This window comes from Amblyomma mixtum, chromosome 4 (assembly GCF_055824585.1).
Source record: "Amblyomma mixtum isolate Tamu chromosome 4, ASM5582458v1, whole genome shotgun sequence".
NCBI lineage: Eukaryota > Metazoa > Arthropoda > Arachnida > Ixodida > Ixodidae > Amblyomma > Amblyomma mixtum.
Genome location: NC_143015.1, coordinates 73,280,712 through 73,295,407, shown reverse-complemented (window position 1 = coordinate 73,295,407; position 14,696 = coordinate 73,280,712). Strand labels below are relative to the sequence as shown.

At 46.8% G+C, this 14,696-nt stretch overlaps 1 protein-coding gene across 1 annotated transcript in view; it reads left to right on the top strand.

Moving 5' to 3' along the window:
- Nucleotides 1–306: 306 nt before the first annotated feature.
- LOC149347006 (uncharacterized) overlaps nucleotides 307–14,696 on the top strand; it is a 55,060-nt gene continuing 40,670 nt past the window's right edge. Inside the window, exons 1-7 of the mRNA XM_089541460.1 lie at nucleotides 307–927; nucleotides 1,492–1,640; nucleotides 8,610–8,758; nucleotides 9,634–9,951; nucleotides 10,358–10,461; nucleotides 11,611–11,719; nucleotides 14,269–14,456. Of these exons, the coding sequence (XP_089397586.1) occupies nucleotides 761–927; nucleotides 1,492–1,640; nucleotides 8,610–8,758; nucleotides 9,634–9,951; nucleotides 10,358–10,461; nucleotides 11,611–11,719; nucleotides 14,269–14,456 (1,184 nt within the window). The 5' untranslated portion in view covers nucleotides 307–760. The remainder of the gene's footprint in view (nucleotides 928–1,491; nucleotides 1,641–8,609; nucleotides 8,759–9,633; nucleotides 9,952–10,357; nucleotides 10,462–11,610; nucleotides 11,720–14,268; nucleotides 14,457–14,696) is intronic.

The window sequence follows — 14,696 nt, the reverse complement described above, 5'->3', positions numbered from 1 at the left end:
CTGCAGCAGCATCGCCAGCACTTGGAAAGTCGCCTCGCCGTAATCCCATTGTTTCTCTTTCAAAGTTTTTCCCGGCACCCATTGACCAAGAGATCTGAAAGACAAGTGTTCCTACCTCGCCTACCGCAGAGAACGTGTTGAATTATGACCGGAAGAGAGCAGAACTGGCGCAAGCGGCATTTTTTTTAATGTGTTGAAAGAGAACATTAGAGCTCGGGAAAAAAATGCTCAAATGAAGTTGGTTTTTATTTGCGCTAAGTATTAAAAATTACTGACTAGTCCTGCTCTCTTGCGGTGATAATTCAACACGTTCTCTGCGCTAGGCAAGGTAGGAACACTTGTCTTTTAGATCGCTTTGTCCATAACAAATTGACAGTGCGCCGGGAAAAACTTTTGAAAGAGTAACAATGGGATTACGGCGAGGCGATTTTCAAAGCATTGACGATGCAGCTACAGTGATGAAGACTTCGAGATGCCTTCGTCTCTATATGTGAATTGTGACAAGAAAGGGATTGGCGGTACGAAAGGTTCGAGTGTTGACATGTTCTGAACGCTTGAAACAAACGCTGGTGTTACGTCGTGCCCGATAGTTTCGCTCGGCTTTGAGCTGCTGTTTCGTGGGTTTTTATTTTTTAAAACAAGTGTTCCAAGTGATGCAGAGCACAGAAGCGGCATATTTGTGCTGGTCCAGATCGTGCTGAGGCTTGGTGCCCGTGTCATTTTAGTCCTTGCAAGTTTGTTACGGACGTCCATCGACGCGATGTCTGATCAGGGGGTCGCCGCGCTGAAGACGCTGGAGGAATTTCTGGGCTTCAAGAAACCGCTGCCATGTGCTGTCGAACTGCTCAGAGACGTGAAGCGGGGCGAACCGGATGACCCGAAGATTCTTTTCTGCCTCGACATGATGGGAGGCTCTCTGGAGGACAGGTCAGCAGAACAGCACTACCCACGCGATCTAAACCGGTCGAAACTGACAACTCTTGAAGGAAAGAAAGAGTGGCATTGCACAATGCCGAAAAGTAGTACGTACTACTATCGCGTGCAAGTTGAACACGAGCAGGGCAGCGAAACGGTTGCGTAAGAATAAAAATGACGTCCATCCGTAGACACGCATAGCGCTCGCTAGTTCAGCGATTGCATGTTTGTATAAATATCCGAAGTAAAGTTGACCAATTGCACTTTCTTCGAATATGGACTTCGTGCGTTTTTCTAGAGTGAGATCAACAAATTAAATTTCGATGGTACGGGACCCCGATGAGAAGCTTGGGGTTGTTTGTCGCGCTAATTATGAGAGGAAACCAGCCAGCACATGCTGTTTTGTATTTCCTGCGACTGCATACATCGCTGTCAGTGTTAGCTGAATTTTGTGTATTTTGTTATTGTAACATTTAATTCCTTTGAATACCGGTGAACACCCTTGAGCTGGCAACTACGTGTTTTTTGTTCTTTCACGGTAGCAGATGTTGAAGGCTACCACTTGTTTCCTACTAGATTCATCCACGGCTGTGAGAACTCTGACAGCTACCGGTTTCATCACTGGCACTTGATCAACAGCTTCGTCTACTCTTCACACCACCTGGTCACAATCCCGCCTCCTGGGTGGATTTCTGCTGGCCATAAGCATGGCGTCAAGGTTTTAGGTGGGTCGCTCAATTCATACAATGGTTCAGCAGAATGTTTGCATACAGTTGCTGCAGCTTGGTACTTTCTTTTTCTGAGCAACACACTGAATATTGGTAGTCCATATCATCAGTGTTTTCCTCATGGTATAATCATGGCCGTTTATGGTTTATTACAATTTTTTGAAGATTACTAAACCATTTGCCAGGAATATAATGTTCCAAACGTTAAAAACCTAGCGACGAGGATTGGTGTTGAACCCATACCGGTGCCTGTTGCCAGGATCGTAACTGGTAGGTGTAACAGCAACTTCATCGAGACAATCAAAGCTATCAACAAGTGAGAGACCATACCGAGTGTGTCGAGCCCCACGAGATCAGGTCTCTAGGAAGAGCACTCATCAGAGTACAGGGGGATGTTCTGTCAGAACTAGCAGTGTGGGGAACTGGGCACTGACATCCTTGATCATGGGAGCATTCTGATTGCTTAGAACGGCAGTCATGACTTTGTGTACATGCTCAGAATAAAACATTTGTTACTTGCCTAACACTGCATAAAAGAAGCAGTGCTGGAAATGTTCTTATCTCGTGTGTTAAGTGCAGTATGCCGAATTCCTGCCTCCACACGGGCTTCCAGTTCAATGTGCGCAGCATCTAAAAGTATTCGCACACAAGACGGCTGATGTACGATGCCCTAAAGTGTTCATGTTGCTCTAGTGTTGAACAAGCCTGCCCTATAACACAGCAGCTTCAGCACCTCTTACTGCCTCTCCTAACTGAGCATGCCCGTGAGGAGCAACAGAGGCTTTCCTTGGGCACCAGTCCGAATGCTTGAAACGGAGTTTTCCCTCTTTTTGCTCTCCTGCAGCGTGCCTAGTGTCACTGGCTGCAGTTTCTAACAAAGTACCGTAAAAACCCGCTTATAATATGAGTTTTTTTTACAAATCTTGGCTCACCCCTAGGAGCGTCACAGAGGGGCCGTTCCACTCCTGCGTTCCCATCTGTTCATTTCGTGCATGCGCAGAAGCGCTCCTGCTTGCTTGCGGAGTGGAGCGGATGCACAAACCCGTTGTGCGAGTGGGGGTGTTATCAACCGGTGGCGTAGATCGGTAGTTTCGATTTCGACGTCACTTCATTACGCTGACCTGACATCGCAATGCCAAGGATGACCGCACCTCGCATGACATCTGCACCGCGAAAGCATTGGCCCACGTCAAGCGCTGCTACATTGTCTGAAGTAGGGAGAGCCTGCAGTTACTGCCACCGGACACGGGACTCTCCGACCATGCTGTGCATTCGGATCGCCGACGCTTGGGCCAGCATTTCCGAGGAGCTCATCATCATCATCAGCCTGACTACACCCACTGCAGGGCAAAGGCCTCTCCCATGTCTCTCCAATTAACCCTGTCCTTTGTCAGTTGTCGCCACTGTATCCCAAACTTCTTAATCTCATCCGCCCACCTAACTTTCTGCCGTCCCCTGCTACGTTTGCTTTCTCTTGGAATCCACTCCGTTACCCTTAAGGACCAGCGGTTATCTTGCCTTCGCATTACATGCCTTGCCCAAGCCCATTTCTTCCTCTTGATTTCAGCTAAGATGTCATTAACCCATGTTTGTTCCCTCACCCACTCCGCCCTCTTCCGATCTCTTATCGTTACACCTATCATTTTCCTGAGGAGCTCACCGATTGTTATTTCAGGAAATGCGGGATATCTAATGCGCTCGATGGTCGCTTTATGGGAAAAATGTCGCCTTATCGGAAAAGATCTGTCTGGCAGCTGCTGCCACCAGTGTGGCTCATGGAATCCTTACTTATCCTGAGCAACCTGTTAGGATGAATCATTAATTTAATTGCCACCTGCCACGGTGGTCAAATTGCTCACAATCCAGTGGGAGGGTTGTGATGGCACCACAAGGTTGTGACCGAGGTGGCTCACCTAGGTTGCAGGAGCGCCCCGTTTCCTCCGGCCACTGCAGCTGGGAGGCTTCAAGTGGTCGGCAACGCTGGACAGTTTCTTCCGATAGGGGGTTCTAATGCTCTCGCATAAAAAATAAACTACATTGAAAAAGAAACTTTAGTTGTCTAACTGCAAGCCAGATAACTCAGTGTGCCGTAAGCATCGTGAATGGCTCTGAAGTCTAGCGGCGAAAATTTATCTTTCGTTGGGATAGCTTTCATTCTTTGGTGTTCAGCTTTTTCATCTCTTGAAACAGCTAGCCAGTATCCTGTCTAAATATTCTACCGCCTACTTCTATTGTGCATTCCATAATTATAGTGTCAGACAAATGGGACAGACGGAGAAAATAGATAGCTTTCATGCATTGGCGTTTCTTAATCAAATCTCTTGTTTCCTGGGAGAGCTAGCCAGTATCCTGTCTAAAGATTCTACCACCTGCTTCTATTGCTTGAACATTACTGCTGTTGCCCTCATGTAAAGCGGAATATCTGTTCTGCAGCGAGATCCTGAATTCCTCTAACATCCCTCTTACTGGTAACTCGTTGGTGTGCTCCTGCCTCACTAGTTTCTTCCGTTCCCTCCACAAGTCTATGCTAATTCACGGTCTTGCCATCCTCTGGTCACTGGACCTCACCCTGGTGAACACCTCCCACCCTGCATGATGCACAGTGTGCGCACAATATGAAGTCTGTTTCATTTTTGTCTCGTCATTCGTGCTCTTTCATGTGCACTTCCAGTTCTCCTGTTTATGCAAAGAGGTACTCATGATTGGAAAATTATTTTATTATGCACACTTTACTAATAAATCTCCGCTAGAATTACTAGAAATTGTCATTGCGTTCTGCCTACCTTGGCATTGAAGTCACTGAGCAGTATAGTGTACTGTGCTTTTCCTTTACTCATTGGCGATTCTACATTTTTATTGAAGCTTTCGTCTATCTGGTCATTATGACTAGATGTAGGCATGTGGGTCTATACAACCTTCAATAATTTGTACCTCTTCTTAAGCTTAGTTACGGTAACTGCCACCTTCTTGTTAATAATGTAGAATTCCTTCATGCTGCTAGCTATATCCTTATTGATTGAGAATCTACATCTAGCTCTCATCTGTCCGCTAAACCGTGATAGCACAGTATGTGCCCGCCGTTCAGCACTGTATATTGATGATCTGTCCTCCTAACCAAAGCACCCCGCCGCGGTGGCTCAGTGGCTACGGTGCTTGGCTACTGGCCCGAAATACACGGGTTCGATCCCGGCTGTGGCAGCCGAATTTCGATGGAGGCAAAAGTCTAGAGGCCCGTGTACTGTGCGATGTCTGTGCACATTAAAGAACCCCAGGTGGTCGAAATTTCTGGAGCCCTCCACTACGACGTCCCTCATAGCTTAAGCTGCTTTGGGACGTTGAACCCCAATAAACCAAACCAATCCTAACGTAAGTACTGTGACCGTCTATTTAATATCTATTAGATCCTGAAACAGCGCTGTTGAGCTATCCTCACTGGGCGAAATTGTAGTGTTTAAACATTGCCAGGTTCAGTCTAAATGGCGACCTGTCTGGAGACAGATTCTTAGCACTCTTTGCTGCGTCACATGTCTGAACACTGCCTTGTTCACAGGTCTGCATCACAGGTCATAACGAGCCACTGGGGACTGCCAGGGTTAGTTTATGTGTTCATATAGGAGGTTGTGGCCGAATTCTACACCACCAGGGTGGCCAAGTCCTGTTCTGGTGAGAGGGTTGGCAGTTCTGGTCGCCCGGATCAAACCATCCCCTACGTCTGATTATTAAATTCTATGGATACTCTGTTTTTTAATGTGATAGCATCAAGGAGCTCATGTCGCAGAAAATCTGGTGTTGTCGGCGGCGTTGTGCGTGAGGGGAAAATCCACGTAAAATCCCCAGAGAGGCAACCCAGGAGATGAGCGGGCCAGCTAGATCGCATAACCATGTGGTCTGATCACAGCCTGCCCACCATAATTGTGAGCAAACCGTGCACCATGGCAGGTGGCAGTTATATTGATGATTGGACGCGAGGGATTGCTTGGGAAGAGCAACCTGGGTTGCAGAAGCATCAATAGGGGCAGCACCTGCCATCGCAGGGCAGTTGCGCATCGCTTAACCGCCGCACCACTGTGCCAGGAGTGGTACGAGGACTCCCAGGGATCTATTATGAATGTAAAGCAGAGAAAGACCAATGCCGCATATAAGGGCATTTACGCTATCGTGTCATACCCTTAAAGGGGCTGCGAAACACTGCCTGGGGGAATACCGGCTATACTTCAGGTGGGTTCTTTATGTCACACAGATGCTGACTTAAAAAGAATTACAGGAATAGATGCACAGGAACGGGAGTTATTCAGTGAAGAAATTTAAAAATACAAGCAAACAAAACGCTGCCCTCAACTCGATTTTGGCGGGGCTTCCCACTCCTATTTCGCTCTCCCAATGACGGCACCTGGCGCAACCAATCAAAACAGCCAGCCAGAGCACGTCGCGGAAGTTTGTACTCCATGGTTGCCTGCTCTCTGTAACTCGTTCTTGCTGAGACGGGCAGCGTCGTTTCCATGCCAGAGCGCCCCTGGTGGTGTATTTTTATTTTACTTGCTTTACAGGGCTTTTATCTAAGACAAACAAGTTGTTTTTGTTGATCTAATATAAAACGCAGACAGGTGACAAAATGTGTCTCTATTTATTCGCACAATTTGCAGTATATTTGCTGTTTGTCCGATCATCAAGCTCGCGCCAGGTGATGTCATATCCGCTGCTAAAAACCCGCCACTGTGTGGTGACACCATCAGAGCCATGAAGTTGTTTTTGGGAGGACATTAAAATATTAAAAAACGGAATATACGCGGCATTACCGACACTAATAGCACCATTATAACTCACCGTATGCAATCAAGAGGCAAAACAGTTAACTAAGATTGTGTTTCTGGGCCCCTTTAAGGCGGAGCTTAAGTGTCCCCTCAGATTTTGTAGCGTGAGCTACCCTGGCCGGGTTGAGCAGTTTCGCTTGGCTCCTGGAGAGCCATGCTGCGCATGCACGAGGAGCAAGTGACATCACTACGCACACAGCTGGCGTGCGTCGCCACACGCACTCGCCTTCCTTTCTTTAAAATGGTCGGAGTGTAAAACGTTGACAACGCCAACGCCAATGAACACAATGAATGCCGATGGCGCCGCGTTTCTGGCACTACCTTGTAATTTCCTGCAGCCCACAGCCCACATGTCTCTCTCATCACCCCACATACCTATAATCATCATTCAGGTGTCCACTGACCCAGGGAGCCATTATGCGCATTTCCTTTCCTTATGATCGGAGTGTAAAATGTTGTCAACGCCGATGAACACAATGAACGCTGACGGCCTATGGCTTCAGCCTGTGTGTCTGGCATGGCACAACGTTGTCAATACCAAGGCATGCAGCGTACACCTGTCACTATGGCCATTTAACTTAAAGCACGGTTGAGGTGTCCACTGTTCCAAGAGGGCAGTGATGTGCCTTCTTTCTGGTTCAGGTGTCCACTGAGATGTAGACACCTCGCCCTCACCTCACGCTATGAATATAACTGGCATAGCACAGCTAAGCCACTGCCAATTTTATTTTTTTGATCGGGGTAGAGAGTTGCAGCAGAACTGGGTTACGAACTGTGGTCCTGTCTGTACATCTGCGCTGTTGGTGCATCATTAATGTTCAAAATATTTTTACCGTGCCCCAAGGAAAGCCACCAGGTATAACATTTGGTGATGTTGGTGGCACTCTGAGAAACCTTGGTTCACTTGCTCCTTGTGATTTGATTTCAAAACTGCTTCTCAAAGTTAAACTATGGCGTAGACTTGTGTTGACCACAGAAGAATTATGAAACGCTTGTGATGTACTATTGCAAATTGAATGTCCGGTTTCTCTTTAAGCTGCGCCCAGGAATACATTGTATCTGGGGCCCAAAATGAAATGGGGAAGATGTCACTGCTCTCCTACAGTCGCTTGAGTCCGCACTTCTAACACATGTTTTAATTTGTTGTACCAATAATTTGATTAGCTGGGCCGACTGTATGTGTGAAATGGGTGTTGTGATTTTTCTGAAACTATAATGACCTTGAGCCTCAAATATTGCGTGCATAGACAGAACCAGCTGTATCAGTTTTTCTCCGGTCATATAAGAGATACATTTTTCTTCGACCATTCTGTCTTCATAGTGGTATGCGAAACGTAAATGAAGCAGGTCAATGGCAGGCAGAAAAAGGGAAAATTTAATACCAGTGTCGTGAGATTTGAGTTAAGCTGCAAGGATTCTATGTGTTCGGTGTGTTCTGTGCCAGAGTTGTACAGAAATGTTCCGCAGAAATAGCTTAAATGCCTGTCTTTTTTCATGAGCAAGAAGCGTCAGGTAATGTTGTTTAACTCGGGGAGCTATAATGCAAGGTGCTCTAGTCTCTATGGATGCCATTAGCTGAAGCTCTTGTCCTTGTTCCACTTCAAAGCAGTGTTAATGCAGGCATCGGTGAGCAAGAGTTACAAATTGGGAGTGCATTGCTTGGCGGGCTGTTTTACTATATTCGTTGTGCTATGCTGCTTTATTGTGTGTTGCTTATATCTGCGACCCTTATGAAGCCAATTGTCACAGCTTTGGAATTCTCTGAGGGAGCTTAAATTGGGGGTTACTGGCATGCATTGATGCTCTCTGCAGATTCGCCACCTTCTACAGACCTTTGCAATAAGGGCTCCGTGGGCGCTGCAGTATTGTTCACTGGACTGCCGTGAGCACCTCGCACTCGCACAGTGGAAGTGGCGACGGAACCGGTTTCGGACAGTCTAGAGAGGAGGCCTTCTGACGACTCCCTCGCCGGTGCAAATGTCTATACCGTGTGCTCCATGAATCATAAGCAATGACACTCTTGTTTTACAAAGGTAGGAACTGCATTAGTGAAAAACCAAGGATGTCTGAATTTGGAAGCACAGCTAATGTCACATTTGACGGACATTCTCAAGGTGTAGGCTCCTGCATTAAGTGACTGGTTCTGGCCTTTCAGGGGCCTTTACCGTGGAGCCAGGTCCAGGCGCCAAGATCCTCAGCAAGATCAGAAAAGGCGACCTTGTGTCCATAGTTGCGTCCCAGCTGGCCCACATCGCTGCTTCATGCAAGTTTGATGGATGGTTCATCAACATCAAGTGCGGGATGGTTGGTGCCATTTGTAACTCTTCCTTGCTTCCTGGTAATGCGGAAGGTAGTTAAGGATTCAGGTGCGTAGTATTTATCATTTCGTCGAGTAGGATTGTTAATGCTGCTGGGTGCATCTTTTATTCTGTTGTATGAGCCACAAAGGATGTCTATTTTGACATTGAGAATTACATGCAAAGTTGCTTTTGTCCATGGAGCGTCCTTGTGCTTTTGGCTTTCAAGGATGATCTTTCTCGCACTGTCTTCTTCACTGGAGTGCAGTTTTTGGTGTGTTGATGACTACTTATCAGCACAACACAAATAGAGAGCCCTCTGGAAGCTTAGGCGCATTTTTGAGGCATCAGCTGATTACCAGGTGTGATACATGCTTCACACAGGCATTGTGACTTGGCAAACTGCTATAGAATATGTGCGTGCGCGCACAAACACACATGCATGTATGCTTGAGCATGACGTTTTCTGAGCTCTCCAGTGGTCCCATGTGCTCTTTGCCAAGAGCCTTGCTGCTGAGCTGCTTTAACCCTTTCAGTGTCTCGGGTTTTCAGTGCGATAACACTACTAGGCACGTTGTCAGATTTTGGCCATGCCTACGTACCTGCGTACGTGTCGCTCTGAAACCTGCTTGGTGGCTAACAGCCCACTTGCCTGCTATGTGGTGGGTACACTTTTGGCAGGTCTTCACCTGGGCGAAGGCCTTCAGATTAAATGCCTTCAAGGTTAAGGTGTTAAGGTCAAATGCCTTTAGCACTTAAGGCCCTTATGTGCCCATCATAACTACTGTTACTGTACACTACGTTTCAAGGCCGTTTGCCAGTCATACGCTTGATGAGCATAAAGCAGACTGAGATAAATGTCATCGTGCCACCTGTTTCCAGGACGAGACCTGTGGCCCCTTCCTCTTGGAGTTCCTCAGGACCGTAACCACGGAGACTCACCGCTCTGTGCCCGGCTCATTGGTCATCTGGCACGACAGTGTGCTGCTGGACGGCAGGCTGGACTGGCAGAGCGAGCTCAATGAGAAGAACGCGTGCTTCTTCGACCTCTGCGACGGCATCTTCCTCAGATACGGCTGGACCGAAGGGATGTTGCAGAAGTCTGTGGGCCATGCTGGCAACCGCAAGAGCGACGTCTATATCGGCATCGATGTGTTTGCACACCAGACAAAGCACTTTGACGGCAGTGAGGCAGTCAAGGTGAGTGCAGCTCAGCCAGTCGTCTCATTTGACTGACTCGGGATCAGAACTGGGGTCAAGGGGTTCACTTAACAGAGACACCAGTAGACTAGCGCTAGAAGAGCACTGTGCATGCTCTTATATTTGCAGTGGGGGAAGTGAATTGCAGAAAAAAAATTGACGTGCAAAAACAACACAGCCAGCACTTGTAGACTCAGAGAAAAGTACAGCAAAATAGTCGTGCTCCTATTTTTGCTTTGGAATTGATCTTTGCTATTTCCCTGGTTGGAAAAAGTGCATGGCTTCTATATTAAGTAGGAATAAGGCAATCTCTTCCACAAACCTCACATTTTAATTGAATGTTTAGGCAATGTGCTCACTGCAAGGGATGACTGTGGCAGCTTTGATGACTCAAATTTTGTTTCAGGAAGTTGAAGTAGCCCGCAGGCATGGTTTGTCGTCAGCCATTTTTGCTGCTGGCTGGGTATACAAGAACCAGGACAAGGTTGAGTCTGCAGCCAGTCAGCGCCGGTAAGTTGTGCTGAAGGTTTCGGTTTCCTGTGCTCAGTGTGGAACGTACACTGCAGAGTGTGAGTCATAGCTAAGTGCCAGTTGTGGAATCACTTTTGAAGTGTAGACTAAACCGTACTGCTAGCCGAGTTGCTGGATAGTTTGCTCGCGTATCTCGTGCAGAAGTTGCATGCTGTCTTCAGTTTTATTTATTGCCTGTGTGTACTTAAGGGGGGACACTGGTCTTGAAAAAAAAAATTTTATTAATGAAGTCACAGTTACGAAATCTTCAGGGAATATGTATTTTTGTGTGCTGATTCTAAATATGTCATTTAATTTCATGTAAAACAATTCCTTGAGCACTTACGCACTTTTTATGCTAGTATTTTGCGGAGAGTTTTGAAGAAAATTTGCTGCGGGAAACTCGCTGAAATGTATGCCATCGGGTTCTCTTGACACCAAGGAATACAATAAGGCTGAAATTGTCTTCCTGCCTGTCATAGAACTAAAGTTATAGAGTTTTGAAGTTGTCGCTTCAGAAATGAGAAGGAAAGTGTGTATTCCTGTTTCTGAAGTGGCAGCTTCAGTACCCTATTACTCAGGTTCTATGAGAGCCAGGATGATAATTTTACCCTTATTGTATTCCTTGGTGTCAAGAGAACCCAATGGCATACATTTCAGCGAGTTTCCTGCAGCAAATTTTCTTCAAAACTCTCCGCAAAATACTTGCATAAAAAGTGCATAAGTGCTCAAGGAATTGTTTTACATGAAATTAAATGACATATCTAGAATCAGCGCACAAAAATACATATGCCCTGGAAATTTCATAACTATGACTAAATTAATAAAATTTTCTTTTCAAGACCAGTGTCCCCCCTTAATTACGCTACAGTTATGATAAACAGTAGCCCAATACATTATTACGTTTTATGCTACATTTGGTTGTAGCATCTGCTTGCTTATTTTGTTTATAACAAATTAAATTGTGCTATAACTTCAAACCAGCGAAGCTAAGTTTCAGTGAAAAACATTGTTAGTGCCGCGTGTTTTTAGGAACGTGAGACTGCATGAGGCAGCAGAATAACCGTGAGGCTTCTACAAGACTTGTTAGGTATTTTTTATCTCGTGATGGTTCATTTTTATTTGTGCTCTGTGTTGCAACCTTTGCAGGCTCTGGGACTGTCTGCAATGCTGCTGTCCTGAGTGGTGTATTCGGACACTGCCGCTCCGAACGAGTTTCTGTCAGGGATTTGGCGAAAAACGCTTTGAGGCAGGCCAGGTCAGCCATTTTCTTTGCATCTTTTAACTACATTAAAAGGGCAGTCTACTGCCGGAGACGAACATATAAATACTGGCTTATTATTGTAGATTTCCTCTTATGATGACAGCAGCACGGGCACAACTGGGAAGTTTTTGCAGGATTATCCTGAAGGTTGGGCCAGAGCTGGCAGTTGCACCATGTTCTGTTAAAACATCGCGGCTGTCCAGGTTACCGAGCTGCGACGCCTCAATTTGATAGGCTAATACACTTTATATATAAGGCTGAGGGCAAAACAATATCATTTTTGTTATTTTTTTCTGGAAGAAGAAACTCCAGACTTGGTCTAATTTATTTGTCTCTCAGCTTGTGGCCATTTTTTTTGCATAGCTTAACCTTGTGTTCTCGTCATCACTTCTAATGTTTTCAAAGAGGCAGGCTGCCGCTATGCTGCCATTGGCAGTGCCACGAGCTGTGAACAAACAGTGTAGACCTTTTTCAGTTTTAGCCTCGCTCCCAGTGCGCCGAACACCGCCATGTTGCTTTCCTCCTCTCTGGCTGGTTCGGAAAGGCGGTGTCCGTGCGTTCTGTGCGGTTCTCCGTGTTTACTGTATACGGTTACTTAGCAGTAGTAGCCCGATTTGGGTGTATGTGCGATTAAAGCTGAAACGAGGTGTTCGGGAAACCACTGCGCAGTCGTCTGCTGTTCAAACAACTACAGGAAGTGAAGGCGGCTTGAAGCGGAGCAGTGTGAAGAACACAGAGAGCCATGGCGGCAGTGCGGTTGCGGGCTGTTCCAGCTACACATACCCCTACACGCGAGCACCTACTGCTGATGTCGCTAAGATATGTGTCGTCTGTGACCCTTGCAAAATGAAAACATACGTAATAATTTGGGTAAATGATGCAGCAGCACTGCGGGTTACGTGAAACATTTCTGTTATAACTGCCGATACTGGCGAATGATTATTAACGACAACGGCACTGTAAACATAGCTATTTGACAGTAATTTAAAGCCATGATGCATTGCACAAATGACACAGCTGTTTGCTTGCAGTAAATATCCGATAAACCAGCAGGACTTAAAAAACTGAAGGCCGCCGCTTTGACGTGTCCACCTTGCATCGTGACACCCCGTGCTTCGACCAAATACTATTTTCAACTGACGCCATAATGCAAAGTGCCGATTGTTTAAAAAAAAATGTGCCTATTAGGGACGTGCAATGAGCAGGCACGTAGTGCCAAGCCGACCAGACACACGCGCTTTCTCGCTCTTTCGGCATTAATCAGCGGCTGCATCCGAGACGGACCAAGCAGGTATGCCCCTCAGGAACTGTCACAGCAGGTGCACTGGTTTCGAGTGTATAAATTACATCGCGTTCGAAGGCCAGATGCCTCTCTACTACATCTTTTTCCCAGTTTAGTGACATGTCAGGCGACGCGAAGCTCCACATCCAGTTTCCTCTGTTCCTGCGACAGTTTGCTTCGATGCGCGGCGCCGACGGATGCGCTGACGTTCCGAAGAGCGCTGCCACACACTTGCACATTCACGCTAAGAGTGGACCACCCTACATTTGCATTCTTACTCTACATTTGCACTCTTCACCTATTATTTTACCCTTAGTACGAAGTAAGCAAGAAATTTATGCAAAGCCAAAAGCTGCAACAGAATTCTGTGTGCTTATGCGCTCCAGCGGTACCTTCTCCATGTGGCACTACAGAAAGTACTGTTTTTTAGGACATTGCAGAGGGAAAATGCAATGAAAGACGCGGTTGAATGCAGTTTCAATCTGTTCGTGTCACCAGTGCAACGCAGAGCAGACCGCTTGAGCGCTTGACAGCAACACTGCTGTTAGCTCGGAACCGAGCGGTTTTTCTTTTATAATTATAACTACAACATAGAAGCGCTCAGCAAGTTTCGTGCTCGCATTAATAAATTCTCCATTATAGATACCAGAAAGCCGTTAAATGAATTGTGCGCATTTGCATCGAAGCGCACGTCCAATGTCGATTTTCGGCACAACTTGCAGGGAAACATCCGCGTCGCCGCTCGCCGATGCACGGGCCATTTTGTTCACAGTTGCTCAGTGCAACACTTTGCAGGTCAAAATCAACACTCGGATAAGGCTGAACAGCGCGGTGAGTACTCGCTGCCTGTATTGCAGCAGCGGCCACCCAAGTATACATGGCGGAGAAATCGGCCAGACGCGAGACGGCGCTGCTGTCGAAAGATTGCCGCGTGCACCTGAAAAAGGTCTATACTACCTATACAAACTTGGTATGCTACCTTGGATATAACGGATCTTATTATGCCACCTTGGGCATAAACTTTAAGTTTGTTAACTTCAGCTGTACCGAATCTAAGTATGCCACCTTGGATATAACAAACTTTCGTGTGTTAACCTCAGATATAATGAACCTAAGTATGCTACCTAAGCGAGGTGCACTGCATTAAAGCTTTTCTCTGGCTGTGTACAGACGTGTATTAGACGTCATAAGAAACAGCATATAAGGGAGGACACAGTTACAAGCCGACAAGACGCTGCTCCACACGACCGCGTCGGTGCAGGAGGTGAGCTCCGTGGCCTGGTCCGACCTGTCCCAGCAGCAGCTGCAGCCTCGCGACCAGGGACGCTCGCTGTGCGACGGCTGCGGAGTGGCCGAGGTGTGCACGGAGAGGGCGTACAACGGAGGGGGCTGCCTCCTCCTGCGCTTCACCCCGGACGTGGCCAAGCCCAGGGCAGCCCCTTACTTCAGGTGAGGCAGCAGTTCTCTGGGAACCAGAGGAAGCATGTCTTATTGCCCTGAAGACCTCATCAGGTGTGTCATGGGAGGGGGGTGGGTTGTTGCAGAAAGGATCAACACTCCTTTGGGAGATGAGGGCTTTAGCCATGCTCCCATGTTCCATAATGGGAGTTCATTACACTCTTCTCATTGGGATATTTGTGCTTTCATCTGGGATTGATAATTTTCTGGAAGTGATTGATGGTTTCGAAT